Source organism: Megalops cyprinoides, chromosome 10 (assembly GCF_013368585.1).
Source record: "Megalops cyprinoides isolate fMegCyp1 chromosome 10, fMegCyp1.pri, whole genome shotgun sequence".
Taxonomy (NCBI): domain Eukaryota; kingdom Metazoa; phylum Chordata; class Actinopteri; order Elopiformes; family Megalopidae; genus Megalops; species Megalops cyprinoides.
Genome location: NC_050592.1, coordinates 29,590,240 through 29,616,669, shown reverse-complemented (window position 1 = coordinate 29,616,669; position 26,430 = coordinate 29,590,240). Strand labels below are relative to the sequence as shown.

The 26,430-nt window shown below is 44.3% G+C and overlaps 1 protein-coding gene across 2 annotated transcripts in view; it reads left to right on the top strand.

Moving 5' to 3' along the window:
- The window catches only part of rundc3b (RUN domain containing 3b), a 35,530-nt gene extending 11,518 nt beyond the window's left edge, over positions 1-24,012 (top strand). The window contains exons 2-11 of one of the 2 annotated variants that reach the window (XM_036539390.1): positions 1,905-2,020; positions 6,898-7,031; positions 8,666-8,751; positions 9,378-9,467; positions 11,613-11,693; positions 11,863-12,031; positions 14,928-15,085; positions 18,403-18,549; positions 19,882-20,003; positions 21,220-24,012. In XM_036539390.1, coding sequence (XP_036395283.1) covers positions 1,905-2,020; positions 6,898-7,031; positions 8,666-8,751; positions 9,378-9,467; positions 11,613-11,693; positions 11,863-12,031; positions 14,928-15,085; positions 18,403-18,549; positions 19,882-20,003; positions 21,220-21,365 — 1,249 coding nt within the window. In that variant the 3' untranslated portion in view covers positions 21,366-24,012. The remainder of the gene's footprint in view (positions 1-1,904; positions 2,021-6,897; positions 7,032-8,665; positions 8,752-9,377; positions 9,468-11,612; positions 11,694-11,862; positions 12,032-14,927; positions 15,086-18,402; positions 18,550-19,881; positions 20,004-21,219) is intronic. The other variant, XM_036539391.1, reaches the window with a different exon arrangement.
- The last annotated feature ends 2,418 nt before the right edge of the window (positions 24,013-26,430 follow it).

The window sequence follows — 26,430 nt, the reverse complement described above, 5'->3', positions numbered from 1 at the left end:
TTTTTTTTTTGGGGGGGGGGGGGGGGGGGGGGCTGAGGGAGCAGAGGGAGCAGGTCTCCAGTAAGTGTGTCTGACAGCCTGTGCTGTGGTCAGCAGCTGCTCCCCCCACTGCTGTCACTCCGTGAATGTGGCTGTTTCCCCCTCCCCCAACCTCGCGCTACTCGCTGCACTGGGCAGTGGTTCACCGTGCTCAGCAGATTCTCTGCCGTTCTTCACCCGGCCGTGCCCCCCCAGACTCCGACGTCTCGTGCTTACGTCTCCCTGGAAACGGGGCCCAAACAGACACATACGCCAGGTGTATTCAGATGCAGTGGGGTCCGTCTCTATGACCCAGAGGTGTGTTGTGCTTTAAGGCAAGGGAAAGGTCGATGTGTTCCAGCTGAATGGAGGAGGAGTACAGGGCAAGACCCAGACTTGAAGCCCCCCACAACATGACGCACTTCGAGCCTGGCAAACTAACAGGGAGGTGTTATCATCAGTGCTTGGGCTTATCTGTGTGGGAGCTGAGCTGTGCCTGGCTTTCTCTCATTGAAATTTGATGGGCCTGTCATTTTATGCGGTGCCATTTAGCTTTACAGCAGAGGTGTGATTATTTAACCGCCAGTGTTTCTACATTATGCATAGCATTATCGGCAGGAGATTGTTCTGAAGGTGTCTTTATAGCTTGTTGACTGCAGAAAACACTATTCCCGCGTGTTGCATTCAGACGTTTGCTCCACGGTCCATTACTTCAGAAAAAATGGGACAATGTCATTTTGGTGTCATTTTTTTGGTTCCATTTATTTTATGGAAGACTTGGCAGTGCTGTTCACAAATTCCTGGCAGTATTTTATTTTTGTGCTCCCTTTTAGATCACTGAGCTCCGCCTATAAAAGCCAATGGGGTGTGATAGATGTTCCAACCTTGTGTTGACTTGTTTTATCAGCGAGAGACTGCTGGAAGCCTGATTTGCTGGCTGTAATGATTCCTTTATTAAACTGAAGTGCAAGAGAGTGTGGTCAAATCTTGTGCAAATGTACCCATTCAGAAAAGCTCCATAATCATGACATAGTGGTTTAGTTTTTATTGAATAGTTTCTTTAATGTACAGTACTCATGTATAACTCAGTGATGCTGTTTTAAGGTGACCTTAGATCATCTCCCTTTCTCTAGCCCACAGATTACATGTTATCAATTATTTATGAATTTATTTATTATGATACCAGCAGAACCACTCTCTCCAAGGGTCTAATGCATTTGAATTGCAAACTGCCATACCTAATATATGATACAGTGTACATAATCCACACAGAATCATGAATGTAACCCCCAGAGTTTAGTTCAGAAGTTCTCCTCCATAGCCATTCCCCACCTGCCAGTGCCTCCCCCTACCAAAGCTCCCCTGTTACACCTGCTTCCCTTTCAACTGAACAGATTTAACAAAAATCAAACTAAGTGTTAGTGTGATAAAGCTGTGGAAAGGTTCTGTGTGCCACTTACTGTTGACCAGATGGTTACATTTATTTGACTGAAGCAGAGCATTCAGTTTCATCTCATTTTTCTAAATGGTAGAAGCTCTTTTCTTTTATGTGCTGATATGTATATATGTATGTATGCCTGCTAGACATCTGCCTGTTAGAATTATATTTGTCATTATGAGTTATCAAGAAAGAGGACCAGTGAGTAGTAGAAGAGTGAGGCTTTAAGAACCACTAAATAATTTTTAGCTGTCATGACTACACATGGAGCTCATGATCCTCCTCTCTCGCATGACAGCTGTTTCATCATCAGCACATCCTTTGTGTACCAGAGCTGTTCATGAGGAAGTGGTTTGCTCTAACAGACCATCACAGGCTGCATGTCCCAGAACATGATACGCTGTGTGACCTGTTGGTCTGAGTTGTGTTTGATGTCTCTCCTTCACAGGTTCTCTGTGAAGACTCTCATAGACCGGTCCTGCTTCGAAACCATAGATGACTCCTCTCCTGAGTTCATCAATTTTGTCTCAATACTAGAGCAAATACTGAGCCATCGTCTGAAAGGTAAGAGGTGTTTCCTTCAAACGTTTACCTCAGTGCAGTAGAAAATGACTCATTTGAAGGAAATGAGAGGTCCATTTTTCTGCATCAGTTCTTTTTAAAGCTGGTGTCAGACTCAGATCCCCTTGAGGGCCTTGTGTTGGTGTTCAGATTTGTATTTCAGTAGATGGTATTTTAAATTAGTTAATTATTATAATTATATAATACTGTGTCTTTCTCTAACAGGTAGTCAAAATAAGTATTTATTTGGTCTGAGACAGGTTAAAACAATTGATCTTTATTTTGTAAAAAATAAAAAGATCAAACTGACTATGCTATTGAGTATGGGAGAGAAGAAATTGGAACAACAACCCAAGGGCCCAGAGCATGGGCCTTCTCTGCACTGTTCAGGCCCTGAGGCAACGTCTGGCAGGCTTAATGGCCTGTTCTCTACACCTGGTCATTAAATGTTGATTTGCTTTGGGGTATGGAAACATTTTACAAATTGTGATTTAAACCAAGGTTTTTTAAATGCATTTTAACCATTATAATTTTTAAACTCTTAAGGAGGTGTAAATGGTTGTCTGTCAGAGTCACAGTGTTGTGGGGCATGTCCCCACTCCGATTGGTGGAAAGGGAGTTCTCAGTTCTGTGTGTTCTAAGCTTGTGTGCTCTGCGCTCTGCAGCGCTAGTCTTTAGGTCGGAGACAGGGATGTGTTTTTGTGTTTTATAGCTGAAAGGATATTGAGCTGTTGTTGTTGCAGCAGATGGTATCGAGTGTTCCACACAAAAAATTTCATCACTCAACCGGACAGCGTGACCATGCCAGCTTCCCGAACACAAACACAGCTAAGACCCAGAATCAAAGTTATCCTTTTGTATTAGCTTTTGTTAGTATGCAGAGAGCACACTGCCAATTACCCTGTGCAGTCTTTTACGCTCCTTAATGCAGACTTGGACTCAAAGTCCAAACCTTTTTAGATAGGTCCTGCATTGTTCAATCAGGCAGACTAATTAACACAAACTGCAAACAAACATAATAGGATTTCGTCTGTTTACAGAGGCACGACTCAGCATGACAGATAGATCTGTTTTCCCTGTTATTTTTGTTACAATGTTATGAATGTGATTTGTCTCTTGACTCTTTTTACATATTATGAATATGCAGCCTTGGAGGGGGCGGGGGGGGGGGGGGGGGGGGTTGTGTTTCAGTTCTGCAGATAGTTTCTTATCACAACAGTAGAAAAAGCCACAAGACATCTTAACCACACTCTCAAAATGCCCTGATTATCTGAGCTATCCTTCTACCAAAATGTTGGCGTGAGAGGTAAACTGTAATCATTAAGAATTATATTAAGTATTAAAGTTTTGACAGTGAAACATTTGCAACTATTTTGTTTTTTAACTGCTGCATAGGTACGTGCAGATATGGGGTGGAGATCATATTATGTCACGATTGTTGGTCAAACAGTAATATTAGACTGGAAAGGCCATCATCAAATTAAATATGGTAATCATCTCTGAAACAAACTGACCGGCTGTCACTGTTCCTCACCAGGTAAATTACTTCTCAGCCTGTTGCAGATGTTTGCTTGGGTGAAGAGGCAGATTTGAAGTGCGATGCCTGGCAAATTGAAGATAAAAGCAGTTTATGAATCACAGTGCTACAGCAGGTGTGGGATCTGGGTGTTTGGATGGAGCATAGAGGACCAGTGTTAGTAGAACAAGGGGAAGGAGAAGACATCCACACAGGGTGGGGGTGGGGGGAAAAGGCAATAAAGAGAAATTTAGAGAAGATGGGAAGAGAGAGGAAGAGCGGTAGTGCTCGAATATAAGCAGAAAACTAGAAAAGAAAATAACAGTAACCTATTCGTCCCCCATGTTTCCTGGAATTGAGAGAAACACAAAAATACTAGGAGAGCTAAGAGGTACAGGCTGTCCCTCTGAATGCTCAGCACATAACAGCCTGTCACAACCTGAGGGACATCATTCAGAGGCACTGCTCAGCACAATTCCTTCACACACTTTCTCATGTCTGCCTCCACCTTCACTGCCGTTTGTTTGAATGGCCGTATTTCCTACCCTGTTTTCATTCTTTATTAAAATTTCATTATTATTCATACTGCACCGTGAGCAACTGATGACTCTTCAACAGTGCAAGCTTTTGGAAATATGTGTGTACCAACGTCTAATTCACTCCAGCAAAGCAATTTGACCTGAAGTGACCCGCAGCGAGCTGAGAGAGGGAGAGGGAGCAGAAGGCAGAAAGGATGCCTCTTAGACAGGCAGAATTCGCATCGGCCATATCCATTTGGTGCTCTGTAAATGCAGAGTGCACGCGGCATCTAGGCCTGAGGTCACATCCATTTAAATCCTGTGCCAAAGCTTTTTCCCCCATTTCTGTTGAACACACCTGGTCCTTATTTCACATACCTTTTAAATCCACAGTCTGATTTTGGGAATTTGTGACTCTAAATAGCCTTTCGTTTTTAACAGTGAGCACTTTGAAGTGGAGTTTGTAGAACCTACCAGCTCCACTTCTACAGTACAGAGCTACAGCGGTGTCAAACACCTTACTTTCGCTCTACGCAGTAGCACCCATGTGTCTCACAATATTATGCTGGAAAGTAATGTTGTCGGACCCAACCTGGTGTTAAGCACACGTAGATAATCCCCTCTATCCAATATTGTCAGTACTCAATGGGAATGAGTCAACATTTGCTAAGGTGTTAAGGTCAGAGTTTATCTCGTTCTACCCCTGGCTTTGGCCTTTGTTATTATGTCCACCGGTATTTTGTTGTGCTTGGATTTATTTATTGTTTGACCCAAAGGTTATTGTGCCACCCTGAGTGAGTCTTGGAGAAATTTGAGTCCCAAGTAGCATGCCAAAGGGGCAGTGAACCCCATTAAAACAGAGCAAAGAGGTGGTGAAAGTAGAAGTGAACAGACTCCAAATTTTCTTATTACTCGCCCTGGCTGGAAACCCGTGTGACCTGATCCCACCATCTCTGAATTTATTACTTTTGCTTTTTTCACTCCTCTCACCTCCACATGTTATTGGATGCCCCTCCCCCTCCCACAAATAAGAAGTTGGAGGGTCAGTCATCTTCCTTTTCCAAACCATGTCTGATAATGGGATGCTATTGTTACTTTGAGTACACATTACAGTAAACACCTGAGGAATTTGTCAACAGCTGCTGCTGCTCAGTAGTGCTGAAAACAAGAGTGTGTCCATTGGTCTGAGCCTCTAATGTTGTAGTGCATTTCATATCTTAAGAGGATCTCAGTAATGTACACCAGCCTCTTTGTCTTTCTCCCAGTCCATTAAAGTGGCAGCATTCTTTTATAGACACACTTCTCAGAACCTGGAAACGTTGTACAAGGCCATTAGGCTACCCAGGTTCCCTAGAGGTTAAGTATAAATGTCTTCAGTGCATATGTGTTCTTCTCCTTGAACGTAGATGAACAGACAGATCATCTGGTCACAGAGTGTGTGCAGTGCGGCCGAAAGCGGTCACTGTCCCACCCATCTCCTTCACAGCTGTCATTGTTGTTATATTGGATGCTTAAATAAAAATCCATAATATAATAATATATTATGCAATAATATAATATGCAAACAATTCCATGGAGATCAGATTTTTAAAAGGTTCAAGGGGAAATGTCCTGGTCACTTAAAGAGCATCCATGGCATTAAGTGTAATGTGAACAGAACAGGCATTGTGTAAGGGAGAAACTTTGAGGAGAAGGGGATTTGTGATGGTTTGTGGTGAGGGTAAATGAAAAAGAATGACATATTAAGGCCTATGCCTTGCTGCTCTTTCTACTGTTAAAAAACACCTTCAGTTTCATTGATAACCCATTCCAGTCATAATTGGAGCATTGGGAAGTTTCATGCTGAGAAGATTAATATAATTCTCTGAAGCTCAAATTGAGGCTGACAGGTTGAATCGCCTCTCTTAGCCTCATTGAAGCACTAGGTAGACTGTCTCTGCCTCATTGAAAGAACTAGGTCCTTTAAGAATGAGGTTTCAGAGACGTTGTTTACTTTGTGACCTGTCATCCTTCTAGAAATATTCAGACATTGCGCAGAGAAATGGTTACATTCCCAGTCTTGATTATACACATCCATCTCGAAATGGCAACGCAAACAGGGGGAATGCTTCACACTCTGAGATAAATGCAGTAATCAGTGGGGAGCTGCCCCTGAGATAAGCGCTTTTTTCCCGGAAATGAAAGGTGCGTTTGCATATTTCTGCCGTACGCTGCACTGACTGCTTCCCATATCCTTTATTTATTCGCACCGTGGGCATGATTGCCCGCTCAGTCACTCCCCTCTTTTACATTTCAGCCGTCTGCTTTTCGAAACACAGATACCCGTTGCTTTGGCATACCTATAATTCAGCTGTCAGTGGGTGACATAAGTGTAGAGTTTACATTCTGTAAGAAACGCTCCCAGTGCTGGCCAGACCAAGGAAGGGCTGTTCAAGTGTGAGAGTGTTAGAGTGTCTCTTCACCTTAGTAGTGGCTGCTGACTTACACGTAGGACATGAGGCGACTGAGTGAAAATAACAGCCACATTCAGTGAGGTCTCCATTAGGATTCTAGATCCTTTTGAGGAGATGACTGCTATTGGGACACTGCGTGCACATGGTACACACAGCTTTCTGTTATGACAGGCATTTGGTTTAGAAGGCAGTGTTTTTGAGCTGTGACAAGGTGGGTGTGTATGTGTATATGTGTGTGTGTGTGTGTGTGTGTGGAGGGGGTGGTCCAATCAGTTCTGGATAAGATGCAACTCCAGTGAGGTTATCTTAGCCACATGGACGGGTTGCAGCATTTGAGAGCATTGTGGGACAGGTGTCTAGGAGGATGTGGTAGAGCTGGCTCTTCTCCTGCAGGGCAGATCACCTGGTTTGGCTACGAGAGCCCACGGAGCTTCTGGGACTTCATCCGAGTGGCCTGCAGCAAGGTGCCACACAGCTGCATCAGCAGCATCGAGAACATGGAGAACGTCCGCACGTCCCGCGCCAAGGTGAGACGACCCCCCCCTCCCCCGGAGACTAGAGGCACAGGGAGCTAAAGGACAGACAGTATCAGCATTCTATTAGTATAACTTAGTATGAATAGGACTTGCATTATTGTTGTATTACTGTTCTTGTTGTTAGAACAATAATAACAAGAAGAACAATGAGGAGAATTGCTGTCATCAGTATTGTCATTGTTTTCAGTATCATCGCAACAGTGGATCTGAATCAAGAACACACAGCTTAGGGAAAACAATGAATACATAACAAACATAAAAACATAAGAAGCATTTAATAATAAATGAGTGGCATGGCAGCTGCACCCTGGAGTATTGGATGGATGTTGCGCTGCGTGAGTTGCATAAAAGCGCCCGCATTGCGCTGCCTGAGTTGGGCGGGCAGAACAACCCATCTGCATAAAAGTGCACCCTGCGCTCACCGGATGCGCAACCGGACAGGTGCTTCTGCTGAGGAGCAGACGCTGACCGAGCAGTGGAGATGGTCCCCGCCCGAAGAGAAATGACCTCAGAGGGGCGTGGCTCGCTGAAAAACCCCCATGACGGGCATGGACACAGGCGCCCCTGAATGAGCCCTGATGACTTGATTTGCTCCTCTCCGAAAGACCCTCTCTCCTATAATGCTATGAGTGTGCAAGAAGAAAGGGGCCGTTGATGAGGGGACACAAAAGCGCCGTGCTCTCGGGCAGTAATGAAAATGTCAATATGGCTAAGAGTGGCTCTGGGAGCCCGTCTGGTGGAGCTGGAGAGCAGAGAACAATGGACAATGGAGGCCCTTATCTGCTTCAGGCGTAATAGGGGGGAGTGATGAGACAAATCAGCATATTCATAGCCATAACAGTCTATTCCTCTGTGCCTGGTGTACCGCAGGGCGTACGCTAATGTGATGGAAATGTGATCACGGCGCAAGTGATGTTGACAGTGTCTAATAGTCCACATTACAATGCAGTTGGCGGCCTCTCGTTTAATCACAACTTTCTCGTTTTGCCCAGGAAGGCATGTTCACTATTAATATTAATTGGTGTAAATTGCTCACCGCTCCTTGGGAAAGGGAAGGGGGAGGGAAGGGGGAGGAGGGAAATTATGTATTGCAATTAATGACAGTCAATTAAATTTTAACAATACAAACAGCATTTGATCCGGCATAATACATGCTTTTCATGCACTGATGTAGAGTCAAATTAGTTTCCATGAATAGCTAAGTCAGATATATGTATTTAAAGTCACACTAATATATGTATGATAGAGGAGAAGGTTAACCCCATAATACATGTTATTATGGAACTACATGTTCCATATTTTTGTTTCATGTCCTCATAAATAAGCAAGAAGTGTTACAGATCTGTGAAAATAATGTACTTGTCTCCTGATTTTTACATTGGACATCCAGGGAAGCTGCCATTAACAAAATATAAGCCAGTCAGTGACCCTGATGAACCTAGAAGGTTCTCTGATGGTTTATTCCACAGATCCAACCATTCCTTAATAAGAGACAGAGACGTCATCCTTCTATTAAACCAGCGCTCGGCCGTCAGATTTTAAGTGTGTCATCTGTCTTTGGGACACAGCGGCTGCTATTTTGTTCCCTTCAGAAATGTTCAGCAATGCTTCTCTCTCCCCGTCAGGGTCGGGCATGGATCAGGGTTGCTCTGATGGAGAAGCGTCTGTCTGAGTACATCTCAGCCGCGCTGCGGGACTTCAAAACAACCAGGTCACATGGCTTTCTTTTGTTTTTCGTTTTTTTTTTTCTTGAATGTTGTGCATCTCTCTGAGGAGATCGTTTTCAGCACTTTCAGCAGTGTTACAGGGTTGTTTCATGTCCCTGTTGTGTGAATGTTCTTTTTTGTTGCATCTTTGTGTTGGATGAGGTTCACTCTTAGCTGTTCAAAGGGGGAAATTCTCATTTATGCAGTAACAATGTCACGCCCAAAGCATCCAATTTATTTCATTCATTTTTGCATGGTTAATTTAAGATCTTCCACCGACGCTCTCAGTTCTCACAGCTAGTCTTTTTATTAAATGAGAGTTAGAAAAGTGTGCTCCAAGGAGATTTTATGTCCACAAATGTCTTTTTAATGCAAGGGGTAAGGATGTTAATGTGAGTAACTCAACATATTTCAGCCATTGAAACCAAGGAAAGAACATTAGACTTAGGTCATCAGTACTTCATTGTGTGTTCTGTCTGAATACCCATTGTTCAAATTCATAAGTTTTAAAACGTGTACAAAACTCCTAAGCGTTTTTGCATACCTCACCTTGAATAAACTCAGGTTCCCTTGTAGTCTCAGTAACGATGGCTTTCAGAGTCCCCAGTCTGACTTGTTTTGTTGGGGACAGGCGGTTCTACGAGGATGGAGCGATCGTACTGGGGGAGGAGGCGGGGCTTTTGGCAGACATGCTCATTGGCCTCAATGCCATTGACTTCAGGTAAGTCTCACTCTCTCTGCTTCATGTGTAGACATGGTCTGCTGTCTTTTCAATGTGGAGAAGTATGTCTAGAGTTACTGATTTTTAATATTTTCTTTATTCTTTTCCCACTTTATAACCCATTTGGAATCACCACTTGTGCTACATTGAGCTCGTCTCTCCATACTCTCCACATCACCTGCACAAGAGCTTTGAACCGCGACAAATGCAAGCTGGCAATACATTTGTATGCAGTCGAGAGATATTTTTCACACAAGTCCCCGAGTACACGACAGTGGAGCCGACTGTTGGATAGCCACTGATGAGCCAATGAACAGTGGGACAGAGACCCTGGCCGATGATATCCATTCTCCCGTGGCGTAATGAAGCTAATCGTGTTCCGCCACTGTGGACTCCTGGCCATTGTTGGAAAATGACACAGGTCAGAACAAAACCTGGGTCTGAGCTGTAGGACTCAGCAAACACTCGGCCACCTGGGGGCCCTTATTCTGGTGTAGACATGCCCTGCTGCAGGTTACATATTAGTAATCACAATTCCATGTTTCCCAGATCTTGAGTGTAAGGTTTCTCCCTGTGGCACTTTCTGTTGCAGAAATGCGGGAAGATCACACAGACAGGGGAACATTATCCCATCAAGGGCCTATGTGCAGACTGCAGATCACTGAATGTGTAATTACGGCTATGTTTCTGTGCTATATTCCATATCTATATTGAATGCACCATATTAGCCTTTCAAGTTGCTCTGCAAAATAGTGTCTGTCAAATTTGTGAGTGCTGATACTAATAATAAGCATTATTATTTTTCCAAGTTAATATTGTTATTATTATTGCTGAGGACAATGATAATAAGAGTTGACATTCCTGATCCCCAATCCTTTAGATTTCCTTGCTGTCTATAAATAGTAAAATACAGTGTAGGTCTGAACCACATACCTTAATGCAAGATTCAGTTATGTAGCTGAGGGTTCAGACAGAATAAACCAGAGGTGCCTTTGGCTCGCCACGTCTGGGGCCGGCCCTTCCTCTGCTGTATGGTGTAGTGGTGCAGCGGTGGTGCGGAAACGGGGCCCTGTGTGCCGGGGTAGCAGCTGGGGATTCGGCCTGCCGCGCCGGGGCTGCCCGAGCTGCTCTCGCGGTGACCTTTCTCTCCTTCAGAGTGCCGCTCACCACCGCACAGCTGTGTCCCTGCTGAGATAATTGGTGCTCCCCCCCCCCCCCCCCCCCCCCCAGAAGCTGACACTGGGTGACAACAGCAGGGTTGCCCGGCGGGGTGGTGTCGGCCGGGTGCGAATTCGGCCCGTTGCTTTCGGGTCACCTCAGGCCACCTCAGACTGTGACTGATGGGCTTTGTCACTGGCCCTGCTGACGGAGCGCCGGCAGTCTGGGTAACATCAAAGAGGCAGCGCATGGAGTTCATTTTTTATGCTTTTGTTGTTTTTCCTCACAAGTGCGGGTCTGTTGCTGAGATCTGTACCACAAAGCTTTGACTTACTCAGCCTTGTGGTCCAACAATTCTTTTGCAAGTAATTCAAGTTCCATTGTGAGCCAGTGAATGTTCTTGAACATTGGAAAGGACTCTGACACACAGCGTGTCTAAATGTGGAACTATGCTGTCAGGCTGTGTGAAGTACCTTTCATGGCTCTGAGAACGTCAAAACCATGAAAATATGGAGAAACAGCCTCTTCAGAGGAAGTGGTTCGGTGATGTGTAAATTTTGACTACTGTCCTAAAAAAAAAAAAAAAAAACCTTCCCTGATTTCAAAAGCATGGATATTTTAGCATGAAAACAACAAACCTCAAGTGTCAATGTAGTGATACATCTCAATTTTTTAACCGGGCTATTTGATGCAGGAGCTGTGGTAGTTTGGAGAGGTTAAAAGGGAGCTGAGATTGGTAGAATGACTCAAAGCTGTGCTCTACTGATTTACAAGGCTTTGCCACTTTGCTGGCATCTTTTCAGTGCATTCCAGGCCCCTCTCTGTGCCAGTCAGCACCCCACTCATGACGGGAATGTTTGCCGCTCCTTAGACTGCACAGAGTTGAGGGCTCCTGTCAGGCACTGGTGACGTTTCCATCGGGATCGGAGCGTCTCCCTTGTGTAGCTCCTGAGACTCCTCCCCTTTCCCCTCTCTGTGCCGTTTCAGCTTCTGCCTAAAGGGGGAGGGGCTGGATGGCAGCTGTCCCGCGGTCATCGACTACACCCCCTACCTGAAGTTCACGCAGAGGTAAGGATGCGGGAAGCAGGAACACGCAGAGAGGCCAGTGCCATGAATAATGGTTACAGTTAATCACTAACGAATAAACAACAGCCCAGGGGCTTTTCAGAGTGTGATTAAGACCACCGAGATCCCATAATCCCTTTCATGTTGTGCCTCCCGGCCCTCCGGCTCTTAGCTCGGACAGCATCAGCAGTGATGAGGAGGAGATGAGGACTCTGGGTAGCAGCGGCAGCGAGAGCAGCACCCCGGAGAACATTGGCCCCGCCCTCTTCATGGACCAGAGCAGCTGGTTCAACAAGTGCAAGAGGGTAGAGCAGAAATACAGGATGGTTCTGGAGCAGAAGGTACTTTTAATGTGACAGACCCTGCACTTATTGTCAAACAAGAAGTAAGATCCTAGTCTGGGTTTGTCATCTGCAGTCTGCACCTCATTTGTCAAACTCGGTTCCTGGATCCAATTTTCCTGTTCTCCAACCAATGTCACTCAGTTGGTACATTGTCTGGGTGATACAGAGCAGCCATTTGGTGCCAGAATGCTAACCAGACATCAGGTCACATTTCTCATCCAAAAGATGGACAACAGGGGGTGCCTCAGCATCTTGGCTAAATTCCAAATCGGGCTCTTTCAGTCTGGCCGTCGGTGCATCACCCAGGTTTGTGCTACACATTTGCAGAGGTTAAGGGAAGTCCCCCATTCACTGTAAAGTACTTTAAGAACATTGAAAGGCACTATATATGTAATCTGTTGTTGTTATTTTTATTATTAAGAGCAACGGATTTACAGTATTTAACCAATTAATTTGACTTGACACTGAAACTTACTCCACTGCATTCACCAAAAACCAAACCACAGTTAAATACAGAGCATTTACAGTCTTTATCTGTGATTCATCATTGCAGAACTGTTATAAATGTCAAAGTGACTAAATCTTTTCTGGCTAATTAAGAAATTAAGGGCAGAGATAGGAAGAAGAACAGGACATGGGGGAGCGGAATTTGGCATGCTTGTCCACACTAATCAAACACTGCCAGCCATAACCTTGACTCATGAAAGGGATTTATTTCTTTATTTAATGCTTTTGCTCCTTAATGCAGACATGTTTGGACATGTCTGGCTTCAAACCCAGGCTGTAGGTCTCAGCCTGGATTCAGCCTTACTGACTAAGCCACTTGAGAGCCCAGGAAATTATTTTAAGAGAGAAAGTAGTCATTGTAATAGAATGAAAGTAATGGTGATGATTATGTCAATTCATGTATGACAGGTGAACGGCATTGCCAGGAGGAGTTGTCTTGAGTCTGCATGCCTGTGTGCTCTCTGCACTCCAGTTCTCTCCAGGTCTGATTTCAGCCTTCATTTTAGTGACTGTTGTCATAGCACACATATTGGCCCCACTCACAGATGTAGCAGGATGTAATATTTACCCTCTTCGTCTGCCGTAAATTGGGTGACACCAGGAGAGTGGGATTCGAACTTGACCCCCTCCTGAACCCCCCCCCCCCCTCCCCCTACCCACCGGAGGACGGTCATCGGACCGTTTTAACGGCCCACAGAGTCACAGGTGACCGCACTGCATCCTGACCTCTTTAATTTGCCCTCCTTTTAACGTCAGCCTAATCCATTTTACCTCGCCAGTGTTGGCGTAATGGCAGGAAAGGACCGGATTAATATGTCGGAGCGGAGCGATGCGGCCGTGCACAGCCTCTGTGGGTCTCACAGCCGGGCTGCAGCGAGTGGCTGGCAGCCATTGCCTGGCAGCCTCTCAGCCTGCTGTCACAGTGACAAGAGGCTCTGGCCTAAACAGATAGAAGCCCGTCCGAGAGTTTCCCTCCATTGCCTTTCAGACTTGAGCAGGGAGTTAGAGTCATCGAAGTTCAAAATGCAGGATACCATATTTTTTCCAAGCACAATCCCTTGCATTTCCAGCTTGCTTCAGTGCGCCTTGTTAAAAGATGGGGTGCTCAATTCTGGGTCGTTAAAATCCATGAAAGTGTTTCTTCTCTGTCAGGAGCTGTGTGCCACTTGGCCTCTGTGCTGAGTCTTTTGAGACTAACCAGTAAAAGGATGGGAAGGAACTGCCTCGGAAACAAACTTTAAATTGAGCTTTAAACTCTACCTTTCTGTGTGCCAGGTGCTGTGAAGTTATATACTTTTTTGACGGGCTCTTTGCAGAAGGTTCTGAATAACCTCACTAACACAATAAAAATCTCTGGAAAGGTAAAAACAATAGACGACAGTGAATGAATCATCGCAGGTTGGTGTTTTATATAAATGTTCTTTGATGGAACAATAGTTTTACTCACTAATTACTTTAAATTTCACCTATTGTACTGGTTTGAGTCTTTGAATTATTTGAATGCACACTGCTGGTAATAGACGTCTCTGATATTTCACACGCATTGTAAGTGTACTTCCAGGGTGTGTATTTTTACCCTGATGTTATGTACTGAAAATGCTGTGTCTCACAGCTGTAATTGGGTATGATCTGGGCTCTAAATGCCAGCATGAATGCCAGTGCTCATCAGAGCAGCGGCCTCTGCCTGCACATAAACAAGCTATGCCGCCTGCGCAAGTGGATGTGCTGTTTTGGCCAAATTAGGATTTCGCACACCTTTGAGTTTGTTGGTACGCAAACCAAAGCTATGCTGGAATCCCAGGACAGGATCATGTGATCCACCAGTGCAAATACCGGTTTCGGTTTTAGTTTTATAAGCAACAGCATTTTAAACACTAAGAAAAATCTGATAATCATAACAGGTTTGTGTTTGCTTGGTGGGTTCAGCTCTAACCACGGCTGACAAACAGTTTACAATGTTGTTCCATATCCATCTGTTTGTTTTTCTCTCACTGAACAGTCCTGCACTGAGTTTTAGTTAACAGTCAGAACATTCATATGTGAATTTATCATATACAGTGTTTTACGGTCAAGGGTACTGTAGCTGTCTCAAAGTCTAATGTTAAATTGAATGTATGGAGAGTATTTGCACCCATCTCCTCCTAAAACTGTCAGAGTTGTGTAGCTTTTACTGTGTTGGGTAACTTGGCATGTAGTCTGTATATATATTCCCTGCAATGTTTGTGTGTCTGTTTTGGCATGTTGCCAGTATAAATGGTGCAGGTGAAAGAGGCCCATGCTGATGTTGTGCTTTTTTAAGGTTTCCCTGGGTCAGGTGAAGCCCTTGCTGGTGTATGTGTATGCCTGTGTGTGTGTGTTTCCAACTCTGTATGTGTGTGTGTTCTAGGGTTACCTGGAGGAGCTGGTGCGTCTGCGGGAGGCCCAGCTTGCCGAGTCAGTCTCCCAGAACAAGGTGCTCCTGCAGCGACTGTCAGAGACAGACCTCAGCCACAAACTGGAGAAGGAGCAGCTGGAGTACATTGTGCTGGAGCTGCAGGATCAGCTGTGAGTGCCTGCTACCCAAAGCCACAGATCACCAAACCCTACAGGTCATGTCATCCAAACCCTCAGCAAAGGGTTCACGCTTACAGTGCGCCCTAAACTGAACCGGCATCAATCATCTCTAGATCTGATCTGTCCAATATACTTCTGTTGTGCCTACAGCCCACCCGTCACTCGTTATTCAACTTGATATTTTCAAAAGGCAGCGACCAAAGGTTGCTCCCTCAATTTCATACGGGTGGAAAGAAAATCGGCGTCCTCAGACAGCTTGCCGCCGTGTTTTATTTACAATTGCGTCCAGGCATGGGGTCTACCGTGGCAGTCATTATGCATCGGCTGCTCTCAGGACACAACGGGGAGCGATGGGTGGCCTTTGAGAATGCCTGCGGAGGATAATTACCCATACGGGAGGAGGAATGATGAAAATGAGGAGCTGCAGAGCCAATTTCTGGGCAGCCGCAGAGAAAGGATGCTGCTTGACATTTGAATCACGGCAAGGGACTGCAAAAGCAAAATTCCCATTCACAGAGAGCTCTGATTGGCTGCTCTGGGTCTTTGTCCTGTCTGTGCTGTGTTTTTTTTTGGGTAATAGTTTATCTTCTAATAGTTTATCTTTTGTTAATAGCTTATCTTCTGTTGAAAGAGCATGATAGCTTTAAAGATTGGAGATTGTCAGAGTCGATACCGACGTGCCGAATGTCTGTCTGCGTTTGAGGGGCAGCACTGTGTACTGGCTTGAAAGGGAAATTCAGGATGCCATGCATTAAAGATCAGACAGAGGCTCAGACATTTTGAAAGTAGAATTCCTTGGCAGCAGGGGGAAAGAAGTATGGTAAGAATGGTCACATGACTCTAGACCAAAGCGGGGACCTTATCAGGGTCTGCCAAGCGCTTGCCATTATCCACACAGTCAAAACCCACAAAGTGCTGCCACTGCAGAAAAAAAAATTATGCTCACAAATGACCACTCCCCCCATGGGAGTGCAAAGACAGCTCTCCCATCTCCTAAAGTGGCATATGTTGCTGTTTTCTGCTTTGTAAATGTGCCTTAACCTGAGGGTGTGAGGGGAAAAAAAACACACAAGGTGAATGTCCAGTTCTTTCATGTCCACGGTTGTGTAAGTCAGTTTCTGAATGGCATTTTTTTTCTTTTTGTTTGTGTGTGCTGTTTTTGTGCTCACTGTGAAATGGATGAGGAATTGTCTGTGCTTTGCTCTGTGCGGCTCTCTCCGTGTTTACACAAGGATCAAACCGGTTAAATCATTGAAGCCCGGCAATGTGTCCCAGCGTGTGAGCACACAGTGACTGCGTCAAATACCAGCTGTGGGGAAAATGGTGAACGTGTGTTTCTTCTCTGTACTATCATAGAAGAGACATTGAGAGTGCTGTTACTTGAGCAGTATTTAGTCTTTCCCTTGTTTGATCATCATAAAGAAATTGAATGGACCTACCCACATTTGTTCCATTTGTCAGATGCTGGTAACTGAGTTCTGTCATGTCTTCTATACTCCTTGAGAACAGCTCATTCTGTTTAACGTGAGCGAAGCAGGTAGTCCGTTGTTCAGCTCCAGCACATTAGATTCACTAATGAGAACACTTTAGGCAGATGGCTGCCTTGAAATTGTGAATTGTGTTCAGTGCAGTGCAATAATGATGTTAATGTCAATGCCATTTGCATTTCGCCCTCCTTATGTTGAGAGCACGCTAAACACTTAGGAGCCTCATCTCAGCCAGCTCTGTAAGGATTGACAAAATGTGTGAGGTCTCGCCTTTGCTTCAAGTCAACGTTGTGTTGTTAGCCTGTCCTGCATCCTTAGGTGTGTATGTCAGTTAGTAAATACTGTAATAGAGTCAGAGATGTCAGTCATTAAATACTTTGATGGGGTCAGAGATTTCTGTCATTGAATACTTCAGTGATGCCTGAATACTTCTGTCATGGAATCGTTTAGTGGTGTCAGAGCTGTCACTCAGTTCTGTCATACAAAGCTATCTGTTTAGCTATGAGCTATCTCTTATTGAATACATTTGTGGAGTTACAGTCATCCATCACTGAATCCAACAGTGGAGTCAAAGCTGTCATTGTCATTGAATCTTTTAAAGACTAAGACCTGTCATTGGATACTCAAATGGAGCTGGAGTTAGGCCTGATGTACTCAAGTTTTCAGTGATGTCATTGAATCCCTTAGTGGAGTAAGAGCTGTCAGTGAATCATGTAATGGAGTCAGAGCTGTCAGTGGATCATGTAATGAAGTCAGAGCTATCATTGAATCTTGAAGTGACTCAAACCTGCCATTGAACGCTGTAATGGATTCGGAGGTGTCCTTGGAAACTGAAGCAGCGTCAGAGCCGCCACTGAATCCCTTAGTGGAGTCAGACCTGTCATTGAATCATTTAGTGCAGGAAATGGCCCTGACAGAGCTGTGTCAGATCTGCCTCGTGGGACAGAGGTGTGAGGAGTGCAAAGTGAGTTTGTCCCAGAGTCCCAGTTTTCCCCCAGTGTACAGGAGATGGGCGAAAGGGTGTGTACGCAGATCTTGTGTGGATTTGGCAGTATTCCTGAGTTATCCTCTCTGTCCTTTCTCACATAGCACTGTTGACGTGGAAGTTATGAGAAATGAAAGCCAGATCCTGATTTTAAAAAGTGGATGACCCTGCTGTTGATTTTCCAGAGAGAAAATTTGCACAAGTCATGCAAAATGGCTGCAATTAGAGGAGTCCTGTTTTCTGGCTGATATCCTTTAACGACAAGCTTGGCTGATTTCCCTAGCAGACACAAAATCAGGCCTTCATCAAGCAGTCATTTTTGATTGTCTTGAATTGTTAGACATTCAACAATGTGCATTTTAAAAACTTGATGTGAAATATAATTGAACTTTGAAACACAAGGAAGTCCATGAGTTATTTTTGTCACTTCTGCAAAAAGATAAAGTGCACCTGTAACCCTTACCCTGGCCACTCTTTCTGCAGTAGTCATGGCTGTGGTATATTGAGGGAAATGACTACCATTCCAGCAATGCACTACATTTTTCACAATCCCACAGTATAGGCAAGCCTTTCGACAAAAAAGACATCTTCATGAGGATTGACTGCACACTGAACTTTCCTGTGAAACAGTGGATAGTACAAGTCTGCAGTATTGGTTCTTGAATCAGAGTATGGGATGACTTGGGGGGTGGGGAGTTACCTGGGATAAATTGTATGGGGGTGGAATCTATTCAATACTTAAGTCCTGTGTTTATGAAAGAAGCCGTTTATCTACGAATCGGTAGAGTGGCTCCGTGGTCCAAACCTTTCCCTGTCCCCGTGTCCCCTGTCCCCAGGACGGTGCTGAAGAACCATGACCTGAGATCCAGGCAGGAGTTAACCGCCCACCTCACCAATCAGTGGCCTTCTCCCGGTGCTCTCGACGCCAACGCCGTTGCCCTGGATACGCTGCTGTACAGGAGACGCACAGGCCAATGGGAGGAGTATGTGTCTTGAGCATCTCCACTCCGTTGTTACTATCATGACCGGCATAGCAAGCAGAAACCCGGGCCTTTGGCCAACAGCAATAATAACTTTTATTCTGCATAGCGCAACATATTGCCAAACATCAAACGCTCTCCTGTAGCTCAGGAAAAAATGAATGAATTGCTGCCAGGGCATCAGACAAGTGTCAAGAGAGCGACATCGACGTGCTTAAAGAAAAACACCACGCAGTGGCTCTGAGCTCATGTTCCGGGCGGGATACCTGTACTTTCAACCCAGGAGCTAAAGGTTCTTACTCTGTAGTATAAACACCTTCCAAGGTAAGAACAGGAGCAGGCATAGCTGTAAACAGCCACTAATATTGGAAAGCACAGAGGGGTGCCGGAACAAGACTTGCAGAACAGTATACACCCCTGTTGACTACACAAGCAAAATAATTTGTCCTTCTGTGTTGGTAGTGATGTCTTTGTGAAATAAGCCATGTGAAATAATCCATTGTGGGGCCGCACGGTCGCACTGCCGAAAAAGCAGTCTTTGGGTGATTAGGGGTGACTGTTTCTGCTCACGCAGATAGAGGCCTATTGACGTTTTCAAATCGAATTAAACTGCTTTTCCCTCATGTTTGCGGCCGCCGCGCACCAAGAAGCTTTCGCTTTCTCCTCCTTCCCGCTTCTGCCAAGCGGGTCAACAGAGGGTGAAGGCAAATAAACCCTGGGCTTAAAACGCAGAGCACTGCGAGACGGAGGCTCCGGCGCCACTGACAGATGGAGCCGCTAATAGGCTCTTATGCAAATCACACTCGCAGAGTACCAGAATGAGGGGAAACTCGTGATAAGGAGAGTGGGCCTTTTTTCTCTGTTATTTTTTGTCCGTGCTATTAGATTTTTTTATTTTGCCTTTTATAAACACTGTCAAAATCTTTTGTTGTGCCATTTTTGTGTTCATTTTTTTGTGCCACACTTAAGCTTCATGTACAAAGGCCCTGGCCTCTGTGGATCTTTTGCAGGAAGAAGCTGAAAGGATATGACATAGAGCTGTCTGCCCAGTGGTACAGCCGGCTGGCTGTGTTTTCCATTGGCAGCCCTCTGATCCAGTGTAGATGTGCTTTCCCCTGACAGGCGATGCACTGGAAGTCTGTCCCCCACCCACCCTGAGGAACCCATTGCAGGCCCCAGGGTGACGTAATGTTGAATGACTGGAGTGACATTTATCAGGTCGCCCTCCAGTGCCCGACCTCCAGTGGTGGGGATCACCTCCCTGATCAATCTGTAACCCCCCCCTCCCCCCAACTGGATTGTGCTCTTACCTCCTCTCTCTTTTCATGGCGACAGGAAGAGCTTCCACAGTTTGGACCAGCTCTCGGCGGACATCAACCTGTCCCAGACGTCCCTGGACCCGGCGCAATCACAGGAGCTGGAGGGCAAAGCAGAGCGCCCCCGCTGGCACAGCGAAGGTAGGGAGGTCCCCCCCCCCCACCCCCAGTCAGCTCGCGGAGAGCAGTGAGTCAGAGATGGTGATGTCACCCCCTCACTAAGCGGCAGAACACCAGTCCTGCGGGGGAGAGCTTCACCTGTCAATCAGCCTGGCTGATCATCCTCACAGGAGCCTGCTGTGAGAGTGAGGGAGCCACGCCCCTCCTCTTCAGTCCTGATTGCATCCTTGCACCACTTTGGCCTGCATATGAGGTGGTCCTGATTATAAGGCACCCCTCCACCCTGCTTCTAAAAGAAGAGAATTTGAAAGATAAATTCAACCTCAGCAGAAAATTGGAACTACATAGGAATCAAGGCTTTTGCAATTCTTTGACAAACTACCTGGACTCACCCGAGGTGCACTACAAGAAAGCAGTGGCAAATGGTGCTTCTCTTACTGACATCAGCTTAACAACACAGACAAAGAAATGACTGTCTGACATAATTATTCATGGGACATATTGTTATAATTTAGGTAAATCACATTTTTTGTTTCAGCAAAACATGTAAATACCTTTGGTTGCATAAGGGATTTCATACTTTTTTATGGGGTTGCTGCTCCATATTGTTGACACCTTCATGACACTCCTGAACGTACACATTTAAACAGATATATCGACAGACAATTTGACAAAGTACAAGATACAAAATCTCCCATGGTCCACTTCTCAGCTACAGTATTAGATTTCCTGGAGAAATATAGTTTGAATATCATTTAATGTTTGGGTGAGTGCTTGTTCTTATGACACATGAAAATGCCTAAAAACAGAAGTGTGGAAGTGTCCTAAATGTTCAATAGCTCATATGAGGGCCGCAATGGTCTGGACACAACACCACAGGATGACATGTTCTCTGTTCTTCTGTGCCTCTGATATAGTCAGATAGCTGGTATTTGAATTATAAATACTCCACCTTTTCAACAGCAGATGGTTTGTTTTTTCAAGTTTGCATCTCAAGTCAAGTATCATCTCACTCTATCTACACCAGCTGTATATTTAATCATGGTTGCTTCTCATAATGCAGTTGTATCTGTGTCCTCGGCATCATACACACTTACTGACTTTCATTTCAACTGTGCTAGGTTATACATGACATGTGACAGATATAACCTAGGAGTATGCAGCAGGTTTCTTCACTTTCTGAGAAACTGTCAATGAAGTGCGGTCCTCATTAACCCATGTGCTGTTTCTCTGGCAGGGAAAGAGGACACCCCTTCTTTAAGAGGCCTCTGTGGGTCCCTGACATCAGTGGCCAGCTACAAGTCCTTGGCTAGTCTCAAGTCCAGTGAATGTCTAGCAAGCCCAACTACAGAGATGACGAGCCCCGGACTCACTCCTTCCTGAACTTGGCAGAGGGTCAGGCCAATCCCACGCTGACGACATCCTGTCACCCTATCTGTCAGACCGTCCCCCCGCCTTTCCAAGAAACAAAAAAACATCCCTACCACATCAGCTTTGAAGAGACTGGACTTACAAGTTTAGACTTGAAATGTTGTTGAGCTTTTTTTGTTTTTCTTTTAAACCGAGGTCAGTGTCATTTTGACTGCCTTTTTTTTTGTTTTGCACTCGCTGAGTCTTACTGAGCTACGCGGGGTCTCCGTTCCGGCTGTTTGATGTCCGCGGCAGGCTTCAAAGGACATTCTCTCTCCCATCGAGCTTTAGAAAGGGGAGGCACATGACAAAGCACAGCCAACACTTCCTGGAACTTATCTCAGCTCACCCATTTTGCCGCACAGGCTAAAAAGGCTTAAATTTTGCCGGTGGCAAAGCGGTCAAAGCTTTCGCGATATCAGCCTGGTTGTTCTGCACAAGTGCTTATCCACACACATTATAATTAGGTTTTGATGGTTTTGTTTTCTTTGTCCCTGAGCTATGACAGAAATGAGCACTTTCAAGTAGAGACAACAGAGCAAATATAATCTCTGTTGGGGGGAGAAAAAAAATTAAAAATGATCTTATTTTCCACCTTGAGGCAAATCATCTGATCAGTTGGGTGAAATCCTGAAATTCATTAGATGTGGGAGTAGCTCGCCTTGTTTGGCATTTGTCCCCACACTCCCCCATGCTCCTCCACTCACACGGAAGACAAATGTCTGTAAATAGTGAGTGCAGTACTGGTGTAGGCACCTTCTGCCATTAGTAACTGATCCTGGATCAGAATCACATTTGTCCACTAAATGGCTGGTGTTAGGACTGTGGGTTGGCAAGCTGATCTTTGATCTTTTAAGTGCAGAAAGTGCCCAGTGCATGTGTGCTCTGTGCCTTCACCTCTCCTACTACAGTACTCTGCAGTAAGTTACCCTGGCAGTGCATTATTAAAAGGCAGCCCAGTCCACACACTACTTGAATGTACTTGTTTACAGACAGTGTTGACGGCTTTTAACTCGACAAACACCTTTCAGGCCTTTCTCCGATGCGTACAACTGAAGTTTTAGTGGAACGAGACCCCCTACAGTAATGGTGGCTGGTAACTACACAATTTCCAAACACCAGTTTTGAAGGGACGTTTTCCTTTCAAAGCTATGAGAACGTTGAAATAGCCGCTGGCAGACAGTGAAATTACTGATGAGTGATTCTCAAAAATGTTACTTTTACCACCTTCCTTCAGTTTTCCAATGGCCCCTGGGAGCTGGCTTCATTCGTACAGTGACTGACTTATCCCGTTCTTAGTAATAAATGTAAAAAGCTACCCACAAAACGCTGTTCTGCCAGCCCCGCTCCCGATGCTGTTCGCACGCTCAGCGGTATCATGGGAAATCAATTGTTCAGTTTCACTCGCTGATTTCATTAAAATGATAAAAGTTTGCATTCAGCATGGATGGCCGGTTTCTGTCTTTTGGAGAGATCAGCTCTGAATCACTTGAGTGAGCTGCTTATGTGAATCAGAATAGCATGGAGCAGAGTAGCAAGTGAGCTGCTGATTGAAAAACCTGTATATAAAAAACTGGCTGAGACTCAAGCTTTTGCAGACTGAGGTTGGAAAAATCATAACATTATATAGGAAATGATCAAGGGATATAAGTCAATGATTCAGAAGTGAATAATTATTATTATCGATCAGGATGCAGCCATTAATGGATAAATTACATAGATCTGCTAACCAAAGCTCTAATTAGCAATGACCTGCTTTAAATAAATGAAATATTTTCAAACCTTCTGATTTATTTATTTGTCTATATAATTTCTTATTGAAAAGAAACATCATGAACATTGATATAATACTGAATTATAATTATTAACTGAACCAGCTGTCAATGATTGATATCATGTTTTACTAGTGTGCATTAAAATTTACAGTGTTTGATAATCAGTATAAGATTAATGAAGATAATATATTTGATCTATGAGTTGTGTGACTGTAGCTCTTAAAGCTGGCTTAGGTCGGCTTACAAGTCTACAAGTGGGCCTACATCACACAGACAGGAAAATAATGCACCATATTGGCAAAACCCAAACATGGAAGGTATGTGCAACCATGTGTATTATACTTGACTTGGCTGTGCAACATTATGACTTATTCTAGTATTATACATACTGTTGGCCAATCAGCAGGGAGCTGTTGCTATATCATTTAAAAAACCGAGTTATTAGTATATTCAAGAACTAATGCCAAAATGAATTATTCCCCCTCAATTCGGTTTATAGCGCTGATAATCAAACATTAAATAAAGTGCAAAATGAATGCAGTCATTTGTCAAAAAGACAAAGAAAGCTTGGGGATCCTGGTTTATTACGCTTTTTTACCTAACTGTTGATGTTGCACCGGCGCCTGCAAATAGGTCAGGTTTTTTGTGAATGCCTTTGTGGCAGAAAGGCAAAACAAGACTTGTTACCTTGCTGTGCCATATGGGTTGGTAATCCACCGATTTCAACCAGTTCGTTTTAATCTGTTTCGTGTAGTGTGCAGTGCCTGTTTGGCATTCTTAGCTTGGCAGTTTAACAGTCAGTACTTACCTCTATAATCTTTATCGCTGACAACCAATGGCGTTGCTCCCCTGTAACGTACAGTTTTTCTGTGTCCACAGTACATCTCTTTGTGCTACTCTGAGATTTCAGCAGTGGTTTTAACAGATCTTTTTAACTGAAAAAAAATGGAATGTAAAATGTCAATTTTCATTTTGTTTTTTATTATATTGTGTGTTTATTTTTTCATTTAATGCTTGTACTTAATTTAGAATAAATTAATTTGTTTCAACCATTTTATTTCATCAGAAATAAATTTGCTAAAGCAGTGAATGTGGATGCAAGAGCTATGAATGCTACCCCATGGGTTTATACTTGATGACTGATTATCCTGTAATGATTGAGAATGATTTTGTGTGTGTGTGTGTGTGTGTGTGTGTGTGTGTGTGTGTGTGTGTACGTGTGTGTGCGCATGTGTGTGTGTTGTCACAGACACCTTCCTGATCATGGGAGTGTGATGATTCATCAATAAAATCAATTAGCTGATTTACATAATTGAAACTCAGTTTAGTGACAGCATTTTGCATCTGTGAATATGTTGCATAACTCACTGATTTAATATAGTTCATTATTTCAACATTGCATTGTGAATATTTTACACACTAAAATATTTTTAAAATCCAGGTTTATCAACATTTGTTGCAAAGTGGCTTTTTTGCATTGTTGTGTGGATTACATTTTTTAATGAAAGTGAAATGTGTTTTATCAGATGTACCAATAGAGGAAACCCCCCCCCCCCCCGCCCCGCCCCAATTTTAAAACATAGATTTTCATATTTTGTCCACATGAACATAATGAACACGCTAACATCTTTTCAATTATCTCATCTGGCAATACACTCCAAGTAGTCAGGCATTCCTTCTGTACACTCACAGCATCTGTTCTGTATCTTAATACATTCTTACAAATGCGTTTATATCTTTTCTGCTCTCAGTTTCACATATTTATTCCATGCAAGTTATTTTTATCCTCGGGGTTGGATTGCTCACTGTGCCCCAGAGAGTCTCTGATTTCTATTCAAAACCTTGTCTTCTGGAAAGCGCGTCCCATCTCATGAATGCCGCCAGTCAAATACTGTGTGTGTGTTCTGTCACGTCCCCCTCCGCGGAGGCAGGCTGTGTGTTTGATCCGCGCCTGCACAGTAAACAGTGATTGTCACTTCTCTGGGCTCAAGGCCGTATTTATTTGTACATTATGAGAGCTGAGAGAAGGGTTAACTCAGCCCCCCTCCCCCAAAACCACAGGGTCCTGGCTGGTTCCGATTCTGGACCCAAGCCACACAGAGGGTCAGTCAGGCCCACAGAGCCTCTCCAAACCAGCAGGGCAGCAACTGTCTCAAGCCTTACTGCTCCTTCTGCTGTCAGAAACACCATCCTCCATTCGCTATGTTCAACGCACTGAACAAAGAAAGCTACACGCCTCCTAATGCAAAGTGTGTGATAAAGGTACCTGCCATATCACTCTGTGTTTGAAGTGCCTGGTAAAGAGGGAGGCTTTTGAGTGGTGACATCCTCTGAGGTTGTGAATGTTACTGTAGCCTTGTACTGTAGCCTTACTTGTAGCCCTCTCCTGCAGGGAGTGTCAGGCCCCATTCCAATGTCAGTGCCTTTATCTTGCAGGCTGAGGAGTTAAAAAGTGGTTTTCCAAATGTTTCTTCAGAATGTAAAAAAGCTAGTGTCAATGAGTAGAGAAATTAAAATAGGTACAGAAAATAGACAAGCAGTTCTCAACTTCATAGCCCCTATAAAGAATCTTATCACAGATATGTGCTTATTGTGACATTCTCCAATCTGGTTTGTTGGCTTCAGTATATTTAACGCATATTTGACCTTCATTTAATTTATCATACCATAAGCTTCTTGACCTTGTCTGTTGACCAGTTTTTCGCATGTATGGTAGACACATGTATGGCACTACAGCTGGAGCTACATGCTCTTCAAAGATGCCACTCAAATAGAAATTGTGTGGAAAAATACTAGTGAGGGACTGTGGGTAATAGAGGTTTGGGTTGAACTTTTACTTAAGGTTAGTTGCTAGTCAAATTCCTAATAATGATAATGCTGTCGTTAGAATGAACCCGTAAGGCCCAGAATTAGTCAGCCTACCTAGTGTTTATGCTTTTTGTGCTGACGTAAACAGCTTTTGGCCACAAAAAGACTGGAAGAAATGGCACTAGACATGGTAGCGCCTCTCGCTACCTCACTTGCTGACTTGTTGAGAAACTCCTGCAGTAACAAAATTGAGCCACTAGAAGGGGAAAAGACTTCCAAAGTAATTGGTTCCAATGAACGCTGACAGTTTTTGTTTGTGCTCCTTTTTGCTTGACAAATCAATTTTCTCAGCGCCCTGTATCATTTCATGGTAAACACTTATAACGGGCCACGGGAAGAAGCACAGTGTTTGTGAGACAATAGCCAACCCCATACTGAGCGCAGCATGGCTGTGA